Source organism: Leptodactylus fuscus, chromosome 4, assembly GCF_031893055.1.
Source record: "Leptodactylus fuscus isolate aLepFus1 chromosome 4, aLepFus1.hap2, whole genome shotgun sequence".
Lineage (NCBI taxonomy): Eukaryota > Metazoa > Chordata > Amphibia > Anura > Leptodactylidae > Leptodactylus > Leptodactylus fuscus.
The window spans coordinates 122786573-122810817 of NC_134268.1; the positions used below are offsets into that span (position 1 = coordinate 122786573).

At 41.9% G+C, this 24245-nt stretch overlaps 1 protein-coding gene across 1 annotated transcript in view; it reads right to left on the reverse strand.

Moving 5' to 3' along the window:
• The window catches only part of LOC142200556 (dynein axonemal heavy chain 5-like), a 384102-nt gene that overhangs the window by 282864 nt on the left and 76993 nt on the right, over positions 1–24245 (reverse strand). Inside the window, exons 14-19 of the mRNA XM_075270991.1 lie at positions 19641–19842; positions 18312–18407; positions 17225–17398; positions 15130–15219; positions 13235–13390; positions 12925–13064 (exon numbers count right to left, since the gene is read on the reverse strand). Of these exons, the coding sequence (XP_075127092.1) occupies positions 12925–13064; positions 13235–13390; positions 15130–15219; positions 17225–17398; positions 18312–18407; positions 19641–19842 (858 nt within the window). The remainder of the gene's footprint in view (positions 1–12924; positions 13065–13234; positions 13391–15129; positions 15220–17224; positions 17399–18311; positions 18408–19640; positions 19843–24245) is intronic.

Genomic DNA, 24245 nt, shown 5'->3' on the forward strand with positions numbered 1-24245 from the left:
CCCCCAAAGTGTAAACTACCCCCCTCCAGGCTCGCTCCCGTGCACTTAGCCCCTCCTCCCTCCCCATTCACAGCAGGCAGATACATCACTTGACTTATGACCAGATAAGTTAAGGGATGTGTCAAAAAAAAAAAAAGAATAAAGTAAGATAGTGGACAAACAAAGCAGTTTTGCTGAAGCAATGTATTTAGGAAAAGTCTTACATTCACATTAACAAGCAGTATAGATAGGATCCTTGTGATGGGACAACCCCTTTAAGAGTACCACTCCTCTAGAAGTCCAGTTTTGAATGCAATGTGGAGTGTTAAAGAGGTTTTCCTGTAATATATTTTGGTGTATTAAAACACCTGCTGGTTGCCCTTGGAAGCAGCAGAAACCTCAGAAGTAACTGTATAATTCTATCTACAGCCTCTCTCACAGAGGAGAATTACTCCAGGTTGGTCTTTCTCTCTTCCAGTACCTTTTCTCTTCCAACTCATTTATCCCCACTGCTTCGAGGTCATGGTGGTCTTCACAGCAGGGCATGGTGGGCTCCCAACTCATATTTTAGTACTAAACAGCAGGGGTTAAAGAGGCATAAAAACACATAATGCTTCACCAGCTCGGTAACCTTCTTCTGATCTTCCTAAGATGTTTATTAAAATGGCTTCACCCAGTGCTCATCCTCTTAGGGGCACCACTACAGCATCTTAGCCACACATGCTCTTGTGTGCCCATCTCTGGTCTTCTCAGCCCCCTGACCATGACAGTGCTCTTTTCTCCTGAACAAGTCTATTCCTGCTCCATTGTTTCTATATCCCCATTCCAAACTTTGCCCATTGTTCTACTGGACTCTAGTATTCCTCCAACCTTAGCCAAGCTGTTATACCCCCATGCAGTACTGCTAGTGCCATGTAGTTGTGTGCTGCAGTCCAGATGATAAGGAAACTACCATACACTCAGGTGCAAAACTTTACCTGTCTGATTTCAGATAATAACACAGCAATACAAATATGCAGGATATAGCACCCGCAAATAACACTCCTAAGCACTCTAGACACACTCAGATGAGGAAGTGGACATCACTCTTATTTACTCAGGTGATACTTCCTGACAAACTCATGGACTAGGTCCCTGACTCTTAATGGCACAGTGGCTGCTCTGTAGGATGCTGAGAACTGACTAAACCGATCAAATGGTGTTCATGGACTTCCTAAAAAGATAAAAACGCTGTTCCTTATACAGAACGCCTTCCCTATGGCAGAACTCCAGAGTCACATCATAGCCAGTAAAATGTAGCACCACAAGGCAATTCCAAAAAGTTCCCAGATGGTACAACTTCTAGGCACAACCAACTTTCCACCCTCACCAGTTGCAGCACAACTTGTAGTCATTTATGGATCCCCTCCTAGGGTTGCTAGCTAATCTTAACACTTCATCTACTTACATTCCTAGGAACATAAATTGAGCCATTCATTGGCTCCTGTATAAAGCCATTATCCGAAACAATTTATGTCCTAGTTAACTGAACTTTATTTTATTATGTTTATACAGTGTGTGTATATAGAAAGAGAGAGAAAGAAATAGAGAGAGAGAGAAAGAAAGATGGGGAATATACAACTTGCATATAGTTTTGTGGAACGCATGGTGAAACAGTATGAAGAACTAGGTTAGCTTTAGCTAACATCCTGACAACACTGACCAGAATTTTATATTCAATCAGCAATTTTAGATTCCTGTGGTGACTGCCTTAAGCTTAGCTAAGAATACGGATACTACTTGAAAGGCTCAGCTAGAACTCGCAGTTCTTACTGCTCCTTCATCTAACAAGAACTTCCAAAGCTACAATTGAATGTGGCGTATTCACAGGCAATACTGTGCGCCTGGCTCCCTGTCAAATGTTAAAGAAGCAGAGTTATCCAGATGAGATGGCAGTGTGCACAGACGACACAGATATGAGAGAACTGTTCAGCCCAGTGACCTAGAATTAATGACAACACATTGGGAGGTTGTTTTTCATTATTATTTCCAAACCTGGTAAGTACAGGTCAGAAACTCTGCAGATTTTTTATCCTTGGTTGCCCATGTCAAAAGTAATCTACTTCATATGGTGTCTAGGGCATCACTAAAATCAGCAGACATACGTGCACATCACCTCAGTGCAGGAAAGCTCCTGATAACTATAAGTGGACACTGATCGCTGCTAGTAGAATAAACTGGTGAGAATATGTAATAAGAAATATTGTCATCAGATTATACACATAGCAGAAAAATAACAGATGTTATTTAGATAAAATGCACCATACAATAAAGCAGTGTCAGGTCACTTAAGCAATATACTGTATGTTGTGCTGCTCAATGCATGGAAAAGACTTCCTATCTAACTGATCAGCACTCCTGTAATGTTAAAGGGGTTTCTCACTCATAATTTTATTATTTAACACCGCTGATGAGGGAACCATAAGCATAACAATCAGTGGCGTAACTACCGGGGTAGCAGGGTAGGGCTGCCACAGGGCCTGGGACATTAGTGGCCCGGCAACAGACGCTACCGCTGCTTTTTTTTTCTTTTCTTAATAGGCCATTACCAGCTGGAGTTACTCCAGCAAGTAATGGGCCCTATTTACTTACTGATCCAGGCCACAGCCACGGGCCCCACAAACATCATTATTATACGCAAGGGTCTTTTCAGACCCCCGAGTATAATGATCAAATGTCCAGGGGAGGTGAGGGAACATAAAAAACGTGTTACTTACCTCTCCGGGCAGCCTGAGGGCCTACTTCTGTGACTCTCCCTGACGTCACATGACCGGGGCATGTGACGTCTCGGACGCCATTGAAGATGGCCGACACTACTGAGGACTGCAGCAGAGCCGGGGATAGGCAAGTAACATTTTTCTTTATGTTGGTACACCCCTTCGGTCTCCAATTATTATACTCTATCCCAGAGGATAATAATTGTTCATGGGTGTGGGGCATAATACTGTGTGCAGGGACCACTATGGGGCATAACACTGTGTGCAGGGACCACTACAGGTCATTATACTGTGTACAGGGGCCACTATAGGGCATAATACTGTGTGCAGGGGCCACTACGGGTCATTATACTGTGTGCGGGGGCCACTATGGGGCATAATACTGTGTGCTGGGATCACTATGGGGCATAATACTGTGTGTAGGGGCCACAATGGGACATAATACTGTGTGTAGGGGCCACTAAGCGGCATAATACTGTGTGCAGGGGTCACTATGGGGCATAATAATGTGTGAAGGGGCCACTATGGGGCATAATAGTGCATGCAGGGGCCACTATGGGGCATAATACTGCATGCAGGGGCCACTATGTGTCAAAATACTGTGTGCAGGGGCAACTATGAGTCATAATACTGTGTGCAGGGGCCACTATGGGACATAATACTGTGTGTCTGGAGGCCTCGCTGGAGAGAGGTCTCTTGCAGTATTGGGGACGCCCCCAGTGCTGTTTGAGTGCTGAGGCCCGCCCCCAGTGCTGCGAGAGAACTCATTTGCATACCAACAAAAACGGATTTTTCACCGAACAGCAGGCCGGAGAGGACTTATAAAGGTAGGAGACAAATAGCCTTTCTTAAGGCTATTTGAACGTGTCAACTAGAAAAAAAAAGTGTTTAAATGATAGGATCCCTTTAATTCCTATAATGTAGTAAATAGGACATTAACTCTTTCACTTATGTGTCTAAAAATTCACATTTCAATGTGTTTTTTAAACTATAGGACCACACCATTATGGCTGTATATTGTTTGGCTGTCCAGGAGATTACCAGAATGACACCCCTCATCTAACACCACTCAGCTACTAGCTGAAGCTGCACACAGACTTCCTTTAGGGCCCATTCACAGAGGGGGCGGATTATAGCGCGGAATCCACGTCATACTCCACCCTCTCATAATGGTGATCTATGGAGACCACTAACGTTCTTTTTTCCGCTAGCGGCAACATGTAGAAAAGAAGCAAGCTGCCCTTTCCTCAGGCGGATTCCGTGGCTCGTTGAACTGCAACAGTCATCGCAGGCGGATTTTGGCCTGAGAGTGACGCGGGGAACCGCGTCACTCTCGGTGCCAAAATCCGCCCTTCCTTTCCCCCCCCCCCTCCCGTGTGAACGGGGCCTTATACTTCAGCTATTGCCTGAAGTTGGGCTATACATGACACCTTGCTCTGTTCACCCCCTGCATGTACCCTGCACATAATACTGAGAATACTGGGAGATTTCTGCCTTACTTTTTGCCTTTTCCTCCAGCAATTGAACAAATCTGATAAGGGACTTTGATGTGATCTGAAGAACGTGGGAGAATATGATTTCACTGTGAGGCTTCCCTGTAGACAGATTGCTTGCTCTTATAGGTATATATTTTAATAATAGAAGCAAAACAAGTAATTTCACTTCATGCAATCCTCCAATAGGATCCATTTGATTCCATATATATCTCCTTGATATAAAACAAAGCAAATCAGATAGATCTGCCCAAACCATGCCCTGATGTTCCCATCTTTCAACCCTTCCTTAGTATTAACCACTTAATGGCACAGAGTGCAATAATGATCTATTTCTATAATACTGTTACAAAATCATGAAATGCTTCAGTAATGTTATATAAATAAATTTAATGTTAATAGAAGCAACGTGAAGGTGAGGGATATACAGGAATTTGATAGAATATGCATTGTTATTTTTGTAAATTCGATTTTCATAGGAGGAGACAAATGAATTTTCAGTGCATGATGCAGGCTTCCAACCAAGAGGAAACAGAGACTAGTCTGTAAATATTTGATGAAGCCCCAAGCATAAAAGAAATGTTAGTATTTTGCAGCTCTCCTGCTTGACAGTTTTATTTGCACAGTTTGAGATACTACTATTGTGTTAAAACAGAAGCACAAATATGACCACCTGAAGGGTTATAGTCTAGTGGGCGCCATCTAAACAGAAATTTTGCTTAAGAGCAATGAATTTAAACCTCCATTCATAATATTTGTCTAAAATAAAGAAGAATAAAAAAAAAGAGAGAATGAGATAATCAGATATATAGTGTGTTATGACTGTGAATCAGTTGTAGATTAGTAATGTATATCACAGGGAAAATTCCCAGTAGGATGACTGGAATATGTCCGATGGCTACCTGTTCATAGGCTTGTTACCCTGAATACTGGTACAGAATGCAACTCATCAGTCATACAATGCCCTTAAAGCAGAGGCTGCCAGGCGGCACTGAGAGTATTTGTAGGACGGATCTTGCAGGATTCCTCCAGCTGTATCATTCAGACCAAAGTGGTATGAACCAAAACTGCTATTATACTCTGGGCTCTGAAGATTCTAATGAGAGGAGGCATATGGGTGGTTAAACATTATAAACCATCTTAATCACCTCTCCTTCGCTCTAAGCAGGGGTCTTCCAGCCTCTTCTCATGTTAGGCCATATGTTACATTACACCAGCGTAATTTTACCTCATGACGCTAACATGAACGCTGAGGTCCAGTCACAGGCCTCATCAGTTTCTAACATCATTCATGACGTCTCTAAGATCAGAAGAGGCCGAAAGATTATTATGATTTATTATGTTGAAAACCATATGGGCCAATATGGAACATTATACTGTGTGGATGGTATACTATATTATGTGTAGCGGCAGGGGCGTTGCCTGCTAGAGTAATCTCAACAGGTAATAGGCCCCATTTGCTTACCAATCCTCGCTTCTGCTCACGGCCTCCTACATTTCGCCTTTCTTTGGAGACAGCTGTGAGCAGGAGCAGGAGTAAGGCCATGGGCCCACGAATCCCACAAACACTGCTATCATGATACTCAGGAGTCTTTTCAGCCTCCCCGAGTATAATGATCAGAGGCCCAGCATAGGTGAGACAGCATAAAAAACCATGTTACTCATCTCACCTGCGCTCCGGCAGGCTTCAGGCCTGTTTGGTGACATCACAATCATCACATGGCCCAGGCCAGCATCATTATGCGTCGCGACGCCGGCCTTGGTAAGGGGACATCTGGTTCAACATGCAATATGGCCGAAATCAGTGGGGAGTGCGCCAAAGCCCAGGAGACATAAGTAATATTTTTTTTGTGTTTGTATCCTCCCCTGGGTCTCCAATCATTATACGCTAGAGTCTGAAAATACCCCAGAGTATAATAACTGTTCAAGGGTGGTCCAAAATGGGGCATAATACTGTGTGCAGGGGCCACTACGGGGCATTGTAAAGATAAGACTCCCAGCTATGTATTTTACAATTATGTATTTTGCCTTGGTGAGTTATCACCTGGTCAGACTTCTCATACACAGGAAGGCATTTGTGTCTGTTAACAAAACCTGTTTACGCTAGGTTCACACCTGCGTTCAGCCTTCCGTTCTGTGCTTTCCGTCTTCTGCATGCCATTCAAATGAATGGGTGAGAAAGCCTCCTGCAGATTTCCGTATCCTGCTCTGTTTTATGCAGGAAACGGAAACCTGCACAACGGAGAGGGCAACGCAGATGTGAACGAGCCCTTAGTTGCCTGAATGTGGATTGTCTGCTCTTTAATCACAGCCTTTTGTTGTTTTGTCCCGAGCTTCATTAGCATACCTATGCTAACCTCATTATCCGAGAAGGTGGGCATTGTGGAGTTGTGAACTGAAAGACCTTGACTACACAAAACCCAGACCTGGTGACTTTAAGCCCAATTTCAAAGGGAATATGGTTTTCTGATAATATTTTCCTAGGAGGACATGCCACAGTTGCACCGTTAAATTCCTTGAGTGTGCAAGGCAGAACTGAATGCTCGCTAGTGTTGGGGGCAGCGGAAAGGTCCAGACACAGAACTCATTACCCAAAGGGAATTGGGGTGTTCCTGATGGGGATCTTGACACAAATCCCATCATACCACTGGCCTGACACTATGATCATCTGGCGAGGAATTATGACTGTTCTTAGTTATTTGGTTTCAAGGATGGAGGGTGGACTAAAATTCCTCCTGACATGTGCACAATCCTCATCATCAACTCCATAAAGCTTCTGACTGTTGTGCTTGCCAACAAAAGTTTTGCCACCAAGTGTTAATTCTTGTTTACCAGAGGGATCAAATACAACTAACAAAATCAGCAAGGGATCAAATAATTATTTCCAGACGTTTTGCCAGACTTGTTCTTGTCCTGCCTACTTGTATTGACTCCGCCTACTTACACTAAGCCTGCCTATAAAATGGGTCATTTTTTATTTTTTTATTTCCAGGAACACTTTCAGTTCCCTGTGGGTCATTGAATTCAGGAAATGAGACAGTAAATAAACATACAATGTAGATCCCAAGTCGCAAACACCTGCAAGGACTAGATGTCATGGTTGCGTTCAATAAGTTTATAAATGTGTCTACTGACCACCTTGTTTCTGGTCAGAGACAAAATACCGCTAAAGTATTTAGCAAAACAAACATAAATCGAAGCTTCAGATTTGTGAACAATACTGGGATGAAAATAAAAAAAATTGCTTAAAAACTAATGTTTAAGTATTATGTACTCACAAAATAAAAGGTCTGGTAAAATATAAAAAGTTATAACAATTAGAATGCAGAGAGGGATAAAATGTTATTGGCTTAAGGCTAAAATGTATTAAATTGATAAAAGGTTAAAATACACATAAAGCACCGAAGTTATATGCTAGCAATATTTAATAGAGGCATAAATTCAAAATCTACAGTAAAAAAAAGTGACATTTTCAGAAGGGTTTTTATAATTTCAATGTGCCTGTTAGGGGGGTAAATGAGGATTACATCCACATTTTGGAAGTTTTAAGCAAAAAAAAAAAAAAAAAAAGAAAAAGAAAAAAAGATAGAATATTATTATTTTTTTAGTTAGGGAAATAAGTCTATTGGGAGCCCTGAATATAGTAAAGGGTACCTCTCATTTCAGGGACAGATTTACTATTGTGGTTAAAATGCGTTGCGTTATGTTCTGGTACATAATATGGTAATTTATGTCATAGGATATTGAAATATCTTCTATAGAGATGAGCGAACGCCATTCGATCGAATAGGTATTCGATCGAATATCAGGCCGTTCGAGGTATTAGATTCGAATCGAATACCACGCGGCAAACACAGTAAAAATTCGTATCTCCTCCCACCTTCCTCTGATTTATAAGAATAGCCAGCACCATCTTCGTGATACCTGCGGTGAGAGATAGAGAGAGAGAGATCTGCTGAGGGCTAGATAGGTATTAGCTTCTAGTAGGCAGGGAAAAACAGAAGAAAAACAGCAGCTCTTTTCAGAGCTATGCTGAAGGGAGAGGAGTCGAGCTTTCCACGGGGTGTCCCCCCAAAAACTAACAGGGATACAGAGCAATTAGGTCCGGCTATATACGCTCAACCCAGCTTTGCAGGCGGTGTCCCCACAAATACCTAACAGGGATACAGAGCAATTCTGTCAAGAAATATACGCTCAACCCAGCTTTGCAGGCGGTGTCCCCACAAACACCTAACAGGAATACAGAGCAATTCTGTCCATAAATATACGCTCCACCCAGCTTTGCAGGCAGTGTCAACCCATAACAGAGATACAGAGCAATTCAGTCCAGATATATATGCTCAACCCAGCTTTCCTCGGTGTATAGACCATTAAAATGCGTAAGGCTAGCACAAAGGGATGGGCACGAGGACGGGGGCATGGAAATGCAGATGGGGAGCAAGGTTGCGGTCAACCAACAGCGTCTACCGTGCCTACTGCTCTGTGGCAGCAAGCATTGCGCTTCCCCACAGTCCCCTGCAACTGGTGCAGAATATGATGGAGATGTTTCCATCAACTCTCGTTGGCGTCAGAGAAGAGAGTTCCTCCAACAGGCTAACAACTGCCATCAAGTCCACACCCGGCAGGGGCACACTCTCCAAGGTCTGGGACACGTTAATGGCACCCCCTCGCCAAACTACTGCCACTGAGGGGCCTAGTGTCACCAGGAAGTACAAGTATAGGCGCATGTTGCGGGACCTGGCCGACCCCAGCCCTGTCCTCTCCGATCCCTCTGCGCCCTATACTTATTGGGTCTCCAAGTTGGATTTGTGGCTGGAACTTGCGCTGTACGCATTGGAGATCCTTTCCTGCCCTGCCGCCAGCGTGCTTTCGGAAAGGGTCTTCAGCGCAGCCGGTGGCACAATTACAGATAAGCACAGCCAGCTATCAGCTGCTGACAGTGCTGACCGGCTGATGCTGATCATAATGAACAGCCACTGGATAGACCCATCATTTTCATGTCCACCGGTGTCAAGCACCCCACATGAAGCTCCTACTAGGCTCAATCCACCCTGATTCCCCCAAACTCTGCTGGTTAGACTCAAAGGGCCAAAAACTCTGCTGGTGCAAGGCTGAACTAAGTTAAAGGGCCTAAAACTCTGCTGGTAAAAGGCTGAAGTCACCTCAAGGGCCTCAATCTCTGCTGGTAGCTCAGCTTAAGGGCCTCTAACTTAATTTGGAAGGGCTCACATTAAGGGCCATAAAAGTGAATTTGGGAAGGTCTTACTACGTCACACACACACACACACACAATGACAGTTAAGGGTGACTGTTGGATTTCCCATTGCCTATTCCATCTGTGGTTGTCATGGGCAATGTGATTTAAAGGGGTGCTTGTTAATGTTTATTTAGCTTAAATTTGGGTTTCTGTCCATCCAATTGGGAAGAAAGAAGGTTTCCAGGTATTTTCCCACTTTGATAGAGGTTTTTTTGAGTGTGGAAAGTGTGTAGTTGATAGGCTGTGATGGTGGGGTAAAACTGGGACTTGGGCTTGTTAGATACCCACAGGCATGCTTCCCCTGCTGTCCCAGTTGCATTGCAGAGGTGTTGGCATTATTTGCTGAGGTGTCAGTGGACTTGGTGACCCTCCTGAGTCGAATTGTGGGTTCCCCTGAAACAAAGCATTTTTCCCCATAGACTATAATGGGGTTCGATATTCGTTTGAATAATCAAATATTGAGCGGCTATTCGAAACGAATATCAAATATTTTACTGTTCGCTCATCTCTAATCTTCTATATATGTCTTTGCCCCACAACGACGTTTCCTTGAAGCAACTGTTCCCTAAAGCCTGGTCTATAGAACAAAAATGTCATAAATACTTTCACAAGAAGTTTAGCATTACATACAGTTCCTAATAAAATAAAGCCATTTTACACATGTTGACAGCTATTTGGCACATATTTTACTATGAAGTGAAATGTAAGGGTAGAACATGCGGCGTACACAAAACTTATAAATATTCGTGAAGTGTGTGGTTACAATTTAATTACTTTCTGTAAATTTTTTCCTCTTCTGAAGACGTGCCTATTCTCAAGCACTTAGCAGTCGCAAACTAACAGCTTGGGTTTTTGCTGACAACCACAATTTGCTCTGTTTACTTTTGATGCTGCTGCAATTCCACTGGAAATGGTTTTCAGGCTGTAATAACTTGGGCACAGTGCAGAACATCTTATATCAGATTTTCTTTTTTCAATTTTATTTGTGGTTTTGTTTCTTATTTTACGCTCCCATTGAAGTGAATGGAATGTGTTTTGAAGTGCTCGTGTATACGTGTCTGAATGAGCGGAGCGTAAACTCCGTGTGAAGGGGCCCTTAAGTGGTCTGTGTAAATGTTCATTAGATTATCTGTATGCCAATTGGCTTTAGAGTCACTGTATAATTTACCCAGGATTCACTCAGTGTTGTATATTACTGCCCCTCACTGCTGCTCGGCTCTTCCAGGGAAAGGGGGGGGTCTGTCAATCAAAGAATGGCGGGAGGAGTGGTCAGCAGTTAGGGGAGGTAATATGAAATGCAGGTCAAAGCCTGGGAAGGATAAGAGGCCCCAAAATCCCTTTTCACCAAATTTGCATGTTTACAAACAGTGATTTATTTGATAAGGAGCTGCAATGCTGAATAACAGACATATTTGGAAAGCGTGTACACTGCTCTACAAGATACTGGGATTACTTTGATTTAACAATTTCCTGCTGGCAAACTACCCTTTAAAGGGGTTGTCCAGTTTCAGCAATTAAATTATATTGTTTGTATAAAGAAAAGTTGTGCAATTTGTTGAGCACTATGGGACATAATACTGTGTTCAGTGGCCACTATGGGGTATAATACTGTGTGCAGGGGCCACTATGGGACATAATACTATATGCAGGGGCCACTATGGGACATAATGCTGTGTGGAGAGGCCACTATGGGGGATAATACTGTGTGCAGGGGCCACTATGGGGGATAATGCTGTGTGCAGGGGCCACTATGGGGGATAATACTGTGTGCAGGAGCCACTATGGGGGATAATACTGTGTGCAGGAGCCACTATGGGACATAATAGTGTGTGCAGGAGGCACTATGGGACATAATAGTGTGTGCAGGGGCCACTATGGGGCATAATACTGTGTGAAGGGGCCACTAATGGACATAATACTGTGTGCAGGGACCACTAATGGACATAATACTGTGTGCAGGGGCCACTATGGGGTATAATACTGTGTGCAGGGGCCACTAATGGACATAATACTGTGTGCAGGGGCCACTAATGGACATAATACTGTGTGCAGGGGCCACTAATGGACATAATACTGTGTGCAGGAGCCACTATGGGGCATAATGCTGTGTGCAGGGGCCACTATGGGGGCATAATACTGTGTGCAGGGGCCACTAATGGACATAATACTGTGTGCAGGGGCCACTATGGGACATAATACTGTGTGCAGGGGCCACTATGGGGGATAATACTGTGTGCAGGGGCCACTAATGGACATAATACTGTGTGCAGGGGCCACTAATGGACATAATACTGTGTGCAGGGGCCACTAATGGACATAATACTGTGTGCAGGAGCCACTATGGGGCATAATGCTGTGTGCAGGGGCCACTATGGGGGCATAATACTGTGTGCAGGGGCCACTAATGGACATAATACTGTGTGCAGGGGCCACTATGGGACATAATACTGTGTGCAGGGGCCACTATGGGGGATAATACTGTGTGCAGGGGCCACTAATGGACATAATACTGTGTGCAGGGCTTACTAAAGGACATAATAGAGTGCGGAGGAGGGGGTCGGTCGAGGTCTTCGGCGTCGGTTGGGGGGGGGGGGCATGTCAAAAGTTCGCCACGGGGCCTCGCCATTCCTAGTTACGCCACTGATTACATGCTAAGATTGTTATGGCATCCGTAATGAAAGTGTTGTGGATACTCATGCTATGCACATCATTAGGTAGATTTACTAATTATTATTATTGTATATTGGGGTAATTTTATTCTATATTTCCTTGCTGAAATTGGACAACCCTTTAATGGGTTATGTCATGAACAGAACATAATGTAGAAGATAAATATCTGATCAGTGGGGGTCTGACCACTGAGATCCCTGCTGATCACCTGTCTGCAGTCTGGCTGAATGTGGGCATGACTGGTTGTGGATGGCACTGCCATTCACTTCATTCAAAGCACTGGAGCCACACAAATTAAAGAACTCAGCGATCTTTTGTGCTCCAACTGAAGTGACTGAGAGTGCCATCTACCACCAGTTACACTCACATTCAGCTAGGCTGTGGTCAGGATGAATGTGTAGTGGAGGAAATGTTATTTAAATGCCATTTTAGGAGTTTGACTAAACTTGAGAACTTCCCCAGACCGTCTACAAATGTAAACCCCTCAAGAAGAACAGGCCATAGACTGCATTAGAAATTTATATATGATATAGCATCCTTGCCCCAGCTACATTACAGACTGTCCCACCCAGGAGAGGAAGTAATGTGACCGAGTACAGTTGTGCACAGTGCTGCACCATTTATTACTAATTATATACTTATGGTAGTTTAACTGCAAGTAAAACATTGAAATATTACATTTTACCTCTATATGTATTGATTTAATATATTTGTACACATATGGTGTATATTTAGAACAAATAAAAGCTTATAAAAGTGAAGTACTTACTTAATCTGTTGCATTTTCAGCTGCTGCTCTCTAGTGGCAATGCTATGTATTACATCTGGCACTTCAAAACCCATCTTGTGAAGGTATTTTGTTTCATAAAGAACTTCCAAAACTATAGGATCCAAGTTAACATATAGTTCCTGAATATGAACAAAACAATTATAAACTGTAGCTTATAGTGTGAATAAGCTTCCTTATTTTATCAAGAGCATTCAAATAATATATGATCACCAAAGAAATGTCTGAAAATGTCTCCATTGGTAAAAAGAAGCAATAATAGTGCACGTATAAAACTGAGTAATTCAACTACCTTAGTCTCAGGATGTCTAACCAGCAGGGATGCATGCAGACCAGTTTTGGCCATTTCCACACATTTACACCAGCCTCTGTAATAAAGCAGCTCAAACTCCATTAGGACAGCAGCCATTTTGTTGAAGCTTCGAATATTTTTTTTCATTTCAATGCCCTAAAGATAAAAAGCAGTTTTGTTTGTGTCTTTTATAATATACAGTTATACTGTGGGGAACATTTTATATTGAGCAAAAGAGCAGCACAGAGACATTCTTAATATTTTAATTCCAGAAAAGTACTAAACTATTGAAAATGTATAGTTTTTTTTCACTCTAGCATTCACTGTAAGGCAAAGGCAATTAGTTATTGCAGCCCATTTACATGTGCCATATTTGTTGAAGATATTTTGCTATTGTTTCATAAATGTATGCTTTTGAAACAACCCCATTCAGTTGAACAGAAATTTCTGCAAAAAAGCTGCATATAAATATACTCATAGCTTCCAACCATCCCGAATCTGGCAGAACAGTCCTAATATTTTACTGCTGTTCTGCCATCCTGAACAGCTTACGACTTGTCCCACTATGCCCCTGAAGTCTTGCTATGCCTCTGAAGTGTTTTGCTGTTAACAAATGGTAAAGGCTAAATGGTAAAGTAACGGTAGATGCTAATCCTAGTGGACTAAAGGACCCTTGGTGATGTCATGACCATGTGATAAGACTTTTGTGTGGCCGGAGCTATTCCGGATATGACAGGACAGTGTTATAAGAAGCTGCTAGGAGGAGACTGATGAAAGGTAAGGAGGAGAGAAAAGACATCATGTGTGAGCAAGAGGGGGGAACTGGGGGCAGAGGTAAGGGCAATGAAACTGAAGGCAGATGAAGGGGCAATTCATCTGAGGCAAAAAAAAAACTGGGGGAAAAAAAACTAGTGGTAGATGGATGGAGCAATCATACTGGGGGAAGATGAAGGGGGCATTCAGCTGGTGACAGATCAAGGTGGACATTAATCTGGTGGCAGATGAAGGGGCAATTAAACTGGGGGTAGATAAAGGAGGACATTCAACTGGGGGCAGATGAAGGGGGCATTAAACTGGTGACAGATGAAGGGGATATTAAATTGGTAGCAGATAAAGGAGGGGCATTAAGCTGATGGCAGATGAAGGGGGGCATTAAACTGGGGCAGATGGAAGGGGAACATTAAATTGGTGGAAGATGAAGGGCAAATTTAAACTGGGGACAGATGGAGGTGGATATTAAAATGGGAACAGATGGAGGAGGACATTAAACTGGGGACAGATCAAGGAGTAGACATTTAGCTGGGGGGGGAGATGGAGGATGACATTAATATGGGGGCAACTGGAGGAGGACATAAAAACTGTGTGGGGGGCAGCTGGAGGGGGACATGTCTGCCTCTAGTTGCCCTCAGTTTAATGTCACCCACTTAACTACCCCCACTATTTAATGTCACCCTCCAGCTGCCCCAGTTTAATGTCCCCGTCTAATTTCCACTTGAAACTGGGGAATGAAAAGAGGGACTTAATACTGTGAGGCAATTGCAGGGGAACATTATAACGTGGGGGCATATAATGTCAGGGTGACTGTAGGAGCATTGTACTGTTTGAGAACACATGTAAAAATTGATGAGAATGGGTAGAGAATGGGTAGAGTCAACGTAGAAGTGGGTGGAGCTAAATTTGCTGTGGCATGCATTTTATTCCTCTATCTGTCCTTTGAAAGTTGGGAAGTATGAGTATACTGTGTATTCTAAACAGAGTTATAACTTCAACTACACCCCTGTGACTTTCAGTGCAACCAGTACAGGTCTATTTCCTGTATGGAAATAAATTAAAAGTAGCAGTTTAAATGTATATTCTGTATAGCTTCAAAATGATGGATGTAATGTACTACTGACCTGTAAGATCTCTGGTTTAGTTTTGAGAAACCTCATTGGTTGATCAATTTTTCTGTACAGCTGCCGGGCCCACATAATTTTTCCTGATATCTACAGTTGAAAATACAGATAAATCTAAATCAGTTTCTAAATACTGTAAAACATTTAGTTGAAAGCAAAAGAAACAACCAGTAAAGTCCCAGTACCGCCATACATTTTTTTTTCTTATTTTTTTCTTATGGTAGAGTTGGAAGGGACCTCAAGGGCCATCGGGTCCAACCCCCTGCGAGTGCAGGTTTTCCTAAATCATCCCAGCTATATGTTTATCCAGATTCCGCTTGAAGATTTCCATTGATGGAGCGCCCACCACCTCCCGTGGCAGCCTATTCCACTCTCTCACTACCCTCACTGTCAGAAAGTTTTTCCTAATGTCTAATCTGTATCTCTTTCCCTTTAGTTTCATCCCATTGCTTCTTGTACTTCCTTGTGCTAATGAGAATAGGGTAGATCCCTCTGCACTGTGACTACCTTTCAGATATTTGTAGAATGCTATTAAATCTCCCCTCAGCCTTCTCTTCTGCAAACTAAACAGTCCCAGTTCTTTTAGCCGCTCCTCATAGGACATGGTTTGCAGACCTTCCACCATTTTGGTTGCTCTTCTCTGGACTTGCTCCAATATATCGATGTCTTTCTTGAATTGAGGCGCCCAGAACTGTACACAGTATTCCAGGTGTGGTCTGACCAGGGAAGAGTACAGCGGAATAATGACCTCTCTTGATCTAGATTCAATGCTTGTCTTAATACATCCCAGAATTGTATTAGCCTTTTTTGCAGCAGCACCGCACTGTTGGCTCATGTTGAATTTGTGATCTACTATTATGCCCAAGTCCTTTTCCCCTATGCTATCACTTAGTTCTATTCCTCCCATACTATATATGTTTTTTACATTTCTGTTACCCAGATGTAGAACTTTGCATTTGTCCCTGTTAAATACCATTTTGTTCGCCTCAGCCCATTGTTCCAGTGTGTCTAAGTCCTTTTGAATACATACATACATACCTTCCCAGGGGAATGACTACATGATCAGGCAGATCTGAATGCAGTCTGCGTAGGCAAGGGTCAAATTCACGTTAGGCCATTTTTTATTTTGTAATTTTTAGTGTTTGTTTTATTTTTCATAAAGTTACAAAAATAACAATAAAAAAATGATACCACATAGAATTACAATTTACATCATAAGGAGACTGAGTACATATTTATGGTCACAAAATAATATTTAATAAGTCCATAGAAGATGCCATGGAGTTTAGTCTTTTAGATCCAGGTCTCATCCTTTATTGCAAGAATCAACAATATATTCTGATGACACTATTAGCAGATAAGAGTTAGAGATAAGATTAGAACACTTAAAATAGCTATAAAAGAAACACTAAAGGGGTAGAGATGAGCAAACAGTGAAATGTTAGAAGGTCGATTCGAGTAGCCGCTCAATACTCGACTGTTCGATCGAACATCGAACCCCATTATAGTCTATGGGGTATAAATACTCGTTTAGAAGGGTCACCAAGTCCACTAGGAAACCCCATAAAATGATGCCAACACCCTGAAATGCAACTGGGACAGCAGGAGAAGCATGTCTGGGGGCATCTAACATGCCCAAGTCACTGTATTACGTCGGGATCCCTGTCAGCTTGCGATATGCGGGAGCTGACTTTTTCCCATAGGAATGCATTGACTAGCGTTGATTGGCCGAATGCCATACAGAGTACATTTCGGCCAATCAACGCTGGTTCTGCCAGAGGCTCATCTGTGAGGACACATGACCATGGACTGTAAATCACATGACCATGGTCAGACTTTTATCAACTAGAAGTAACAGAATGAATAACAGCAACCAGAGATCTAGAAAACAATGATGAACCGATACAGAGAGAATATTGGAAAATTGTATCTTTTTATTGTACAAACAATAACTTTTGTTACTCAATATTAAGTCTAAAAGTGGCCACCCCCTTTAAGTATAACATTGTGCCACTTCTATAGTCATATCAAGCAGTTAGAACTTTTTTTTTTTTTTTTACTAGAAAAATGGTAAAATAGGAATGTGTATACTCACCTGGGGAACATTTCGAGGTGTTGGCGGACTATCTTTATTCTTCTGGTACAGTTTCCGGACCATATCCAAGTCACGGCTGTATCTCTGTAGAACTATCACATATTTTTCCCCAAAGTCAAGGTGATCCTTTCCAATTTTTTCAAATTTCACCAACAGATTCACCATTTGTTCAGTCTTAATTATAAAAAAAGAAAAAAATAGATATATTATAAATATAAAATCTATCAAGTACATTACATTTCATATACATACTCATATCTCCATGTACAGTATGCTATTTCAATGTCTATGTAAAGAGGAGTGGGACTGAAGAACTGGTAACATAGTTTATTTATGCTAAGTACAGTTTACAGCCTTACTCACAGATAATAATCCTATCTCACATACAGTATGGGGTAAACTGGCTATGCTCATATATATGAAATTGTGTTTCTATACATAATAGTTGTCAGCAACTGGTGACAGGGAGTAGAAGAGGTGGGGGGAGGGGGATCTTCCCTTCATGAATACAGCAAACTGATAACTGGATCTACTATATTCTCTCTAAGGGCTCATTCACATCTGCGCCCGTCTCCGCTCATACAGGTTTCCGTTTCCTGCCAAAACAGAGCAGGAGATGGAAAGCTGCAGGACTCTTTCAAACCCATTCATTTGAATTTGTTTGAAAGATGTCCAGCCGTGAGCGCTGGTGAGTGTTTTATGCTCTCTGCCGCAAAACCGTTTTTTTAAACCAGACACATAGTCGGACATGCAGTACTCTGTCTCCAGTTTAAAAAAAAACACGGTTTCGCAGCAGAGAGCATAAAACGCTCACCGGCGCTCACGGCCAGACCCAGTCTGACAGGTTTAAGTCTTCTGCATGCAGAAGACGGAAACCTGAAAACGGAGTCCAGGCACTAGTGTGAACCCAGTGTAAGCTGCAAACCTAATATTATAATACGCTGCCCTTAAATACCATATGACCGTATATTATGGTGAAAAATCCTCTTCTACTAGTCACTGGATTTGTTATAAAGAATATGGCCCAATATCCTACATAATCACAATGCTTACTTATTCTATATATTTTAGAAAATAGTATACATACTGTCAATGGCTTTTCAAACCAGGAATCCACAAATCCTTGAAGAGATTGGTAAAGACCTTCTATTTGATTCTTGAATTCCACATAATCCTTGTCAAACTAAAATTAATAAAGAGAAATCAAATATTAAATTGTGGAACTTTATTGTATGTTATTGAAAACCCATTTAAAGGGAAACTTCTGGAGTTTTTCATTTTAATTTTTTCATTAGCAACTCATTGATATCAATTCATTGACTATCATTACCTGACAAACACTGGGCTGCCTTGTGTCCCTTTTGATGAGAAGATAATTAAACATAATAAACAGTGGTGTAACTAAGAATGGCGGGGACCCGTGGCGAACTTTTGACATGCCCCCCCGACCGACACGAAGACCTCGACCGACCCCCTCCTACAGATTTCTGCGTGTTCTATTATCCCCCATAGTGGCCCCTGCACACAGTATTATACCCCATAGTGGTCCCTACACACAGTATTATCCCTCATAGTGGCCCCTGCACATAGTATTATACCCCATAGTGACCCCTGCACATAGTATTATCCCTCATAGTTGCCCCTGCCCACAGTATTATAGCCCATAGTTGCCCCTGCACACAGTATTATAGCCCATAGTGGTCCCTGCACACAGTATTATAGCCCATAGTGGTCCCTGCACACAGTATTATCCCCAATAGTGGCCCCTGCACACAGTATTATCCCCCATAGTGGTCCCTACACACAGTATTATCCCTCATAGTGGCCCCTGCACATAGTATTATACCCCATAGTGACCCCTGCACATAGTATTATCCCTCATAGTTGCCCCTGCACACAGTATTATACCCCATAGTGGCCCCTGCACATACTATTATGCCCCTTAGTGGCACTTGCACACAGTATTATGTCCCACTGTGGACACCCATAAACAATTATTATATTCTGGGGTCTTTTCAGACCCCAGAGTATAATAATCAGAGACCCGGGGGAATAAAAACATAAAAAACTACTGTTACTTACCTGTTCCCCGGCTCCTACGCGGTCTTCTCCGCGTCAGAGACGTCAGAAAGAACGCCAGGAAGGAGGCCTGGCAGGATCGTGGAGAGGTAAGTAACATGTTTTTTATGTTTCTTACCTCTCCCGGTCCACCAATCATTATACTCAGGGGTCCGAAAAGAACCCCGATTATAATGATAGCAGCGGTAGCAGCTGTCACCGGGCCCCAAATGTCCGGTTAATGGTGGCACTATATCTTTCATGCCATGGTAAGCTCCAGAGAAATGCATCAACATAATAGATTAGGAGCTACTCGCTTGGTATTATTAAATTTTACCCAGCACTTGGTTCTACTTACTTCTTGTTTTCGATGATCAAGAACATCATAGGTCTTCGACTTGGTGTTACTAACAATTGTCTGATATCGAATATTGATCTTTTCAATTCCTTCAATTCTAATATTCTGAAGATCAGCTAGACTTTCCAATACATTGCTCATGTCTGATATCTTTTCAAGACGCTTACAGAATGTATCCAGTTTTCCGAATATATAATTTTCACTAGAATTACAGAAAAATAGTAACTATTTATAGGCACATTAAAATGCTCTTTTGTACAATTAGGAGTTTAACCCCTTCCCGCCGGTGGCACTTTTTGACTTCCTAACCAAGCTCGATTTTTCAAAACTGACATGTGTCACTTTATGTAGCAATAACTTTGGAATGCTTTAACTTACCAAAGTGATTTTGAGATTGTTTTTTCGTAACACATTATACTTCATGTTAGTGGTAAATTTTAGTTGATATGTTTTGTGTTTAATTATGGAAAAATAAGAAATTTGGTGGAAATTATGAAAAATATGCATTTTATAACGTTTGAAATTATGTGTATTGCATACAGATAGTCAGACCGCCAAAATGATATCATAAATCTCATGTTCCAGATCTCTGCTTTATGTCAGCATCAGACTTTAGTCACCCTTTTATTTTTTACAGACATTATAAGATTTATAAGTGAAACAACAATATTCAAAATTTTCAAGAAATTTCCAAAACCCATTTTTTAAGGGACTAATCCAGTTATGAAGGGGTTTTTAAAGACCCCTGTATTAGAAACCCCATAAATCACTCCATTTTCAAAACTGCACCCCTTAAATAAGCCAAAACAACATATACCAAGTAATTCAACCCTATAAGTGCTTAACAGGAATGTGAGGGGTTAATTCCAGTTCCTAAACTGTAACTTAGAAAAATAGAGAAAAATAAGCTAACCACTAACCCTGAGCGTATAGCCAGAAGTAACAGATAAGATGCTTCCCCAGTAACCCTAAGGCTTATATTTGGACTAAATGTGCCGATCTTTGTGTCTATGTGCGTATTAGAATATATCTTGTTAAAACCAGTTTTTCGCTGCCCCTCCGTGCTACATGCTGGCGGATGTAAGTTACCATATTTGTACATCACAATACGTGATGGCCATAACAAGAGGCATAAAGTTCACAAGATATGAAGTCAGTTCTAATCTCTTGTTTTGTCTGTCATCTATTAGCATGAAACCTGGAAGGCCATGACATCCATTTCATCAGATTGTGCTAACATAATTACACACTAAAATGGATGACACCATGTGTTTATACACGTATTCATAGTTTGTAAATGCCCAATTTTGTACTTTGACCAATGATAATTCATATTTCTATATGATGTAGTTTGTTATGCCTAAATTAGCATACAACCATTATTTCTCTATAAAAGCTAAGTAATATGTAATAAACTTTGGAACATTCTGAATACTCGTGATTACGTCATCAATTTGGACTACAACAACATATCCGGAGGCAGTTGCCCCCTAACAGAAATTAAGACAAAATGGAGGTGAAATTTTCAAATTTGATTTTATTTTACTAATATTTTCATTTAGCCCTAGAATTTGCACATTCACAAGGGATTAAAGGAGAAAACGCATCCCACAATTTGTTATGCACGTTCTGCCGACTACCATAGTACCCCACTTGTGGGTGTAAACTAATATATGGACGCACAGCGAGACGCAGATGGGAAGGCGCGCCAAGGAGCTTTTAGAGGGCAGATCTGGCTGTGATCAGTTTCAGGAACCATGTCGCATTTACAAAGCCCTTGAGGTGTCAAAACAGTGGAAACCTCTAGAAAGTGACCCCGTTTTGAAAACTGCACCCCTCAAAGAATTTATCAAGTGATGTAGTGAGCATTAGTAACCTAAAAGTGAATATGTAAGCTGTGCGGAGTAAATTGGGTACACCAAATCCCATTATATTTTCCCACTAGCTCTTATGACACGGATGGGGAAGAAGGGCACTCTGGGGGATCAGCGCTGGTGTATTCTCTCTCATAAGCTCTAAATATGGGGTGTCCCCTGAAAACGCTCGCACAGCTTATACATTTCCTTCTAGTCGCAGCCACTTATGTCCTAATGATTTGGCGACTTTGGGGGGTTTTGTCTTCACATTGTACAAGCTAGATTTTTATTTTTATTTTCTGGCAATGTGGCCATATGAGGGCTTGGTTTTGCGGTATTAGATGTACTTTTCAATGTCACCATTTTGGGGTGCCTGTAACTTATTGACTACATTTTATTAACTCTTTCTGGGTGGGATGTAAAAGGAATCATCAATTCTGGCATTGCTTTTTCGCATTTATTTTTTTTCCCGTGTAGAGTACAGCATAAGTAACATGTTACCTTTATTCTGCGGGTTGGTACGGTTACGGCGATACCTCATTTATATTATATTTTAATGCGTTGCTATTTGTGCAGAATAAAATTCAATTTAGGGGAAAAAAATCAATTATTTTTGCATCGCCATACATTCGCCATTTTTATTTTTCAGTAGACAGAGCTGGTTAAGGGCTTATTTTTTGCGGGATGACCTCTGCATTCTATTGGTACCATTTTGGTTTTCATCTGACCATTTGATTACTTTTTATTGAACATTTTGTAAGGGAAAGGTGGTGAATAATTATTATTTTGTGCGGTTTTCTACGTTGTTTTTTTTATGACGTTCGCCGTTCGGGTTAAATAATGTTTTAATTTTATTGTTCAGGTTATTACGGACGTGGTAGTACCAAATACGTAATGTTTTTTCTATTTTTCTTTATTTTACATAATAAAACATTTTATATGGGAAAATGGGATTTTTGGGTCTTTATTTCTAATTTATTTTAAACTTATTTAAACTTTTTTATTGAAACTTTTTTATAAACTTTTATTTCGTCCCCATGGGGGATTGAAGCAGTGATCTGCTGATCACTGCTTAACTACATGTACGCTGCAATACACGTGTTACACATGTATTGCAGAGTACATCTCAGTCCCGTGCACACGCACAGGGCTGACAGCCTCCATACCTGGCAGGATCAACCAGGTACGTGGAGGGGACGACATGGGGCAGACCCGGGGTCACTGATCAGACCCCGGGCTGCCTACTACCAACACCGGCACCACCCGAAACCGTCGCGGGGGGTGTCGATCGGCACCATTATGCACCGAAACCCCTGAGATGCCGGCGGTCATGTTTGACCGCCGGCATGTCAGGGGTTAACACCCGCGATCGGATCCGGCTCCGACCATGGGTGTTACGGGGCATTGTCAGCCGTATGTTATGGCTGACACCTGCAGGGCATGGTGCGCGCACAGTTTCTGCACCATGCAGCCGTCGTAGTACTACGGCGGTTTGCGGGAAGTCCTTCCCGGCAGCGCCGTACTATTACAGCGGATGTCGGGAAGGGGTTAATGGCTTTTACTATTGAGAAATTGGATTATTAAATTCTTATTCATTTAATACATTTCGACGGTGATAGGCTATATTAATCATTTAGACAGCAATTTAACAGATGATCGAATTATTCGTTTTTTTATACTGTTAAAAATCAAAATAAGGACACTAATGCCAAAGTTATGACTATACTATATGGGACTTGGGAAGAATATGCAAATCTGACTTCCATGATGTAATTAGGATGCCAGTGCCTCAAGTATGCACACCAAGAGGGTGCTGACTGAGAATGTGCAAGTCTATCTTCCATGATATAATTACATCATGGAAGATAGACTTGCATATTCTCAGTCAGCGCCCACTATTGGTGTAAATACTTGAGGCACTGGCATCCTAATTACATCATGGAAGTCAGATTTGAATATTCTTCCCATGTTCCTTTTCAGTGGAGCACTCATGGCTTAATAAGACTCCACACACCTATATGGTGGTCTCTCCCTATGGAGTGACCCTATCCCTTTATACTATATGGGGTAATACAATAAATTAACGGAAAACACGGTTTTAAAAAAAACAAGTTTTCTGTAAGTATTCCTTATGGGGCCTTCAGGTCATACCCAATGCTGATGTCAGGAATTAAACTACAGTACAGACCAAAAGTTTGGACACACCTTCTCATTCAAAGAGTTTTCTGTATTTTCATGACTATGAAAATTGTAGATTCACACTGATTCACCAACAGTCTTGAAGGAGTTCCCAGAGATGCTTAGCACTTGTTGGCCCTTTTGCCTTCACTCTGCGGTCCAGCTCACCCCAAACCATCTCGATTGGGTTCAGGTCTGGTGACTATGGAGGCCAGGTCATCTGGCGTAGCTCCCCATCACTCTCCTTCTTGGTCAAAAAGACCTTACACAGCCTGGAAGTGTGTTTGGGGTCATTGTCCTGTTGGAAAATAAATGATGGTCCAACTAAACGCAAACCGGATGGAATAACATGCCGCTGCAAGATGCTGTGGTAGCCATGCTGGTTCAGTATGCCTTCAATTTTGAATAAATCCCCAATAGTGTCACCAGCAAAGGACCCCCACACCATCACACCTCCTCCTCCATGCTTCACGGTGGGAACCAGGCATGTAGAGTCCATTCATTCACCTTTTCTGCGTCACATAAAGACACGGGGTTGGAACCAAAGATCTCAAATTTGGACTCATCAGAC